At 54.3% G+C, this 5820-nt stretch overlaps 1 protein-coding gene across 1 annotated transcript; it reads right to left on the reverse strand.

Moving 5' to 3' along the window:
- Positions 1-3387: 3387 nt before the first annotated feature.
- On the reverse strand, positions 3388-5262 carry LOC112942352 (potassium voltage-gated channel subfamily H member 2-like). Its single transcript, XM_026033257.1, has 2 exons — positions 5187-5262; positions 3388-3722 (listed from the first exon to the last, which is right to left on the reverse strand). The coding sequence occupies exons 1-2, from the start codon at positions 5260-5262 to the stop codon at positions 3388-3390; spliced, it is 411 nt and encodes a 136-aa protein (XP_025889042.1).
- Positions 5263-5820: the final 558 nt, after the last annotated feature.

Consider the following 5820-nt stretch of genomic DNA (forward strand, 5'->3'; position numbering starts at 1 on the left):
ACAAGGTCCTGCACCTCAGTCACAACAACCCCATGCAGCACTGCAGGCTTGGGACATAGTTATTGGAGAGCTGCATGGTAGAAAATATTCTCTTTGAGTGTTGGTTGATAGCCAACTGAATATGGGCCAGTTGCATGCCCAGGGGGCCTCCTGGCTTGCATCAGGAGCAGCGTAGCCAGCAGGATCAGGGAAGTGACTGTCCTCCTGTATTTGGTGCTGGTGAGGCTGTACTTCAAACGTTATTTTCAATTTTGGGCTTCTCACTACAAGGACATTGAGGTGCTGGAGCATGTCCAAAGAAGGGTGACCAAGCTGGTGAAGGGGCTGGAGCACAGACCTTATGAGGAGCAGATGAAGGAGTTTGGATTATTTACTCTGGAGTAGAGGAGGCTCAGGGGAGACCTTATCATTCTCTACAACTACTTGAAAGTAGTTATAGTGAGAGAGATCTCTTGATCTCTTCTCCAGAATAACTTCCTATAGGATAAGAAGAAATGGCTTCAAGTTGTACAAGGGGAGTTGCAGGTTAGACATTCAGAAGAATTTCTTTATAAAAAGAGTGCTGAAGCATTGGAGCAGGCTGCCAAGGGACGTGGTGGAGTCACCATCCCTGGAAGTGTTAGAAATATGTAGATGAGACACTTGGAGGCACAGTTTAGCAGTCATGGTATTTAAGGGTTTATAGTTGGACTCAATGGTCTTGAAGGTCTTTTCCAACTATAATGATTCTAAGATTTAAGGGTTTATAGTTGGACTCAATGGTCTTGAAGGTCTTTTCCAACTATAATGATTCTAAGATTCTATGATTCTATGAATCTATATTTACATCTTGAATAGGTCATAGAACTTGGAGCTGTCTCATAAAGTCACTTGACCTTTGGAAGGCATCTGGGAGGTATTACTGTGGGTGGTTTCTTAGTTTATATTTTCTCAGAGGATCATCAGACACTTCAAGCAGCTACACTCAGATTGTATGACCAGTCCGTCTTTGCAATTCCCACTGTATAGCAGGTGAAACAATAAAAAAAAGTATTGAGTAATGAACATTAATCTGTATTCAGACCCTTTTAATAAATTATAAATAAATATATCTGCCTCGGTCCTTTGAATTCTACCCTCTCATGTTTAGCTATGTGTTTTTAGTGGCAACACAATCTCCACAAGCTGTAGGCCCAACCAAGTCATAAGCTATTTTTAAAAAAATAAAAATAATCTGAGCTGTGATTTAAAATAGGGTGTGGTGAAACTGTGAGGATGAAAAGTTTGACTCCATATCAATAGGCAGTTGGGACCTCCTGGCAATTCCTTCACTTCCTCTTCAGGGAACATAAGATTATTGTAGAATTAGCTATGGCATATTTTTGCATACAGTCAGCTTCTCATTTTGAACCTAGCTTAAGCGTTCCACAGCAGGAAATCAAAAACTACCACATGCTACCTTTCATCATCAGGACAAACCTTTTCTTCCAGGCATTTTGGCTCCACTAAGCTGAATAACACAGACTTTTAGGCTTAAAATTGAAATGGTCCCTGACTTTTAAGTTTAACTCTTTGTGGGAGGGAGGCTGGAAGGATATTTGCAAAGGATTTTTTGGCCTGCCTGAAGCATCAGCAGCAAGAGACAAATCTTGCTAAGCCTGTTAGAAGACACATTCTTAGGAAGGCAGAAAGAGGAGAAAGGCAAGGATGATACAAAAGAACTGAGAATAGAGGACCAGGGATCCAGGCATGCTGTAGGGCAGGTGGAGAAGGTGGAATAAGGATCTTGAGCTGAAGCTTAAACAAAAAAATGGAATCTGTATACTGTACATAGTCACCTGATTCCCTGCTGTTGCACAACTGGAAAAAGAGAAGAACAAATACTGCAAGAGAATAATGAATTTATCAAACTTGAATATCTGTTCACTTCTTTGCTTTAGAGTGATTTATGTTTGAGTTTAAAGACCCATCTGCCCTGTATTTTTGAGTATTAAACTGGTGTTTTGGGTTTGTTTAGTGAGCTCAGTAAAAATTAACAGATTCTTGTACTTGATTTCCTTGTAGTCTGCACTTCCTCTCCTCTTCCTTACCTCTTGTTACTTGCAGCTTTAGCTTGAGCAAAATTTTTGAGGAGGTGGCATCATATCTTGGTATCACAAAGCGTAAAACAGAGGCAACGAGAGGCAGGCAGAGAGATAAAAAGGTCACATATTATAAGTAAGAAACATAGACTTAAGTTTTCATTTCTATTTCACTGTGTTTTTCACGGAGTATCTTATTTTAATTATAAGCATTTCAGGAGTGCAGTATTTTTGTGTTGGCTAGTATGTTTCAATGAAATCCAATGTCATTGATTTTCTTCTTTGTGATTTTAGTATTCTTGTAGCTTTCAAAAGAAAAGTAGTGATTCTTTATCCTTCTCTCTTTCTCTCTTTGTCTTTATCTCTTTCTCTCTTTCTGAATTCCCTGTAGAAGATTCTTTTTCTCTAGACAGGAAACTCTTATCTCTGACTGAATGGGCCAAAGAAAAGCATTGGTTTTGTAGACTTCCATAACATTCATGTGGCTTGGTCTTGGAAGACTTGCTTAGGGACTCTGAAACTTTCATTTTCAGAGCATTCAAAAGACATTGTGGATAGATCACAAATGCCTCTCTTCCATTAAATGATTCTTTCTAATTTTTATTTTCCGTTAATGTTTACTTAGTCACTACACCTCACAGACGGGTTGGAGTTTTCATTCATGTTTCTCCTTCTAATGCTAATGCTGACAGTCAATATTACTAAGGTTGTTTTCCCTTCCCTTTCCTTCCCTTCCCTTCCCTTCCCTTCCCTTCCCTTCCCTTCCCTTCCCTTCCCTTCCTTTCCCTTCCCTTCCCTTCCCTCCCCTCCCCTCCCCTCCCCTNTGCCTCAAGGGTCTGTCTGCCGCTGACGGGCGGCCGCCTTCGCGCCCGTGCAAACAGTCGTAAATCTCTGCGGCGGCCGGCGGGGAGGCGCTGCCGCCTGCACGGCTGCCCCACGAGCGCCGCTGCAGCCCCTGGTGCGGGTGCGTGGGGGGGGCTGCAGCGTTGCCCCCCACTGCCCCGCGTTGCAGCCCCCATTGCAACCCCCACTGCAACGCCACATTGCAGCCCCGCGTTGCAGGCCCCATTGCAACCCCCACTGCAACGCCACATTGCAGCCCCGAGTTGCAGCCCCCATTGCAACCCACACTGCGACCTCTGATGCAACAACTCCCCCCACAAACTCACGGTGCAACCCCACACTGCAATCCCCACTGCAGGTCCAACTGCAACTCACGCAGTAAACCCTGCTGCAGCCCCACATTGCAACCCACGCTGCAACCTCCTGATGCAGCCGTGCACTGCAAATCCCCGCTGCAACCCCACTGCCACCTCCAGTGCAGGCCCTATTGCAACCCGCCCTGCAACCCACCCTGCATCCCCGCACTGCAGCCCTGCGTGCACCCTCCGGGACGCCGCAGCCCCGCGCCCCACGCGGCAGCGTGCCTACCGTCCTTGCGGTAGAAGCAGATCTCCACCTTGCGCTCCTCGGAGCCCAGCAGCGCCTGGGCGATCTGGGCGGCGGCGCTGCGCTGCGTGCGCGGCCCGTGCAGGAAGTCGCAGGTGCAGGGCTTCTGCATGACCTCGGCGCGCGTGTAGCCGCACAGCTCGCAGAAGCCATCGTTGCAGTAGATCACGGCGCAGTTCTCCACGCGCGCGTTGGCGATGATGAACTTGCGGCCTGCCGAGGGGTCCTCGTGAGCGCGGGGTCYGGCCCCGTGAGACCCTCAGGCCCCCGTGTTGCAGCGTGGGGGGCCGTGCTCGAGGGACACGGCGGGGGAGCCCCCACCCGTGCAGGGAGCCCCCCCACTGCCCCGCGCGGGGAAACAAGGTCCCGGTGCCCGGAGCCGCAGCCGGGAGGCCCGGCCCGGCCCGGTGGGTTCAGGGGGGAGCCCCAAGGCAGCAGCGGCCAGAGACCCCCCGTGCACCCGGTGCCGCGATGCCACCACCCCCAGGGACAGGGACGGGGGGACACGAGCCCCGGGGCCTGTCACACTGCTGCCCCCCCCCCCATGCATGGCCCACCCACTGCCCCCAGCAGGATGTGCGCCCACGTGCCCTGGCATTCCCCGATCCTGCTGCAGGGAGCACCCACGTGCCCTGGGACACCCCCATCCCACTGCAGGGAGCACCCACCCGCTGCAGGACTCCCTGATCCCACTATGGGGAGCACCCACATGCCCTGGGACACCCCGATCCCACTGCAGGGAGCACCCACCCGCTGCAGGACTCCCTGATCCCACTATAGGGAGCACCCACGTGCCCTGGGACTCCCCAGTCCTGGTGCAGGGAGCACCCACCCGCTGCAGGACTCCCCAGTCCCACCATGGGGAGCACCCACATGCCCCAGGACTCCCCAGTCCTGGTGCAGGGAGCGCAGCCTCCCTGCCCATGCACCCCCTGCCCTGGCCCCTGTTGGGCAGTGCAGAGTCACCCCAGGAGGCCAGGCAGAGCCCATGGGGGGCACAGACAGGGCACACTTGGGGGCCCCGCTCCAGGACACTGATCACCCCCAGGACCCCCCCAGTTCCTATGCACGGGGGCTGCAGCGGCTCTCATGGGGCAGTTGCTATGCCCCTGCCTGGGGGCTCGGCCTGTCCCAGGTGCACCAGGCACCCCAAGTGCTGGGACACCCCCAGACCTGGTGCATGGGACACCCACACCCTGGAGCACCCCAGCCCGGGGCACCCCCGTTACAGCGCATGGAGCATCCTGGGTCCTGGAAGCCCCCCCAGCCCTGGACACACCCARTGGTGCATCAGGCACCCCAAGGGCTGGGGCACCCCCAGCCCAAGGTACCCCCAGCCCTAGAGCACCCCCCACCATGGGGCTAGGCTGTCCCTAGAGCATCAGACACCCCCCGTGCTGGGTCCCCCGCCCAACCCCCAGGGCGCCCCTAACCCCTCAGCACCCCCGCCGTGGGGCAGGACTCTCTCCAGCGCATCAGACACCCCACATACCGGGTCCCCCCAACCCCAGAGCACCCCCCGCCGCGGGGCAGGACCCCCTCCAGCGCACCGGGCACCCCAAGTACCGCCCCCCCCGGCCCTCGGGCGCGGGACGCCGGCCCCCCGGGGCCCCCCACCCGCCGTCCAGGCGCCCCCCGGTGCCAGCGGGCGGCCCCCCCGCCGCCGCCCGCACTCACTCTGCCCCTCGAACTTGCGGATGATGGTGTCGAGGAAGGTGTTCTGGGGGGCGACGTGCCCGCGCCGCACGGGCATGGCGCCCAGCCCATGGGGCCGCGGGGCCGCTCCGCTCCGCGCAGTCCCGCGCAGCGGCGGCTCTTACCTCGCCTGGCTGCCGTGCGCGCCCGCCTCCTGCCCTCGTGCTCGGAGGCGCCGCGCTGCGCTCCGCGGGGCCGCTCCGCGGGCTGCGCAGGGAGCGCGGGGCCGAGGGGCTGCCCGGGTGCGCTCTGCCGAAAACTGGCAGCAGTTTTCGAACTGAGCCTTTTTTTTTTTTTTTTTTTTTTTTTTCCTACACAACCTCCTCCCCCCCTTCCCTTAACTCCCTCCCTCCCTCCCTCTCTCTCTTTCCTCTCTCCCTCCTTTCCCTCCCCTTCTTTCTCTTTCCTTCCCCTTCCTTTTCTTTCTTTTTTTTACTTTCCCTTAGATGGTCTCTAAAGTTTATATGCAGAACTAAAGCTGATTACAAGCTTGATGTCCTTCAAACATTGTGTCCTTCTTTTGTGCAGTTTCTTTCATATTTACATCTCCCCTAGAGTGAAGTATTGAATGAACCTAACAGCTGAGACTTTGATCAGCAATCAGATCTTCATATTT

Source organism: Nothoprocta perdicaria, unplaced genomic scaffold, assembly GCF_003342845.1.
Source record: "Nothoprocta perdicaria isolate Ctin4 unplaced genomic scaffold, notPer1 scaffold_126, whole genome shotgun sequence".
NCBI classification, from domain to species: domain Eukaryota; kingdom Metazoa; phylum Chordata; class Aves; order Tinamiformes; family Tinamidae; genus Nothoprocta; species Nothoprocta perdicaria.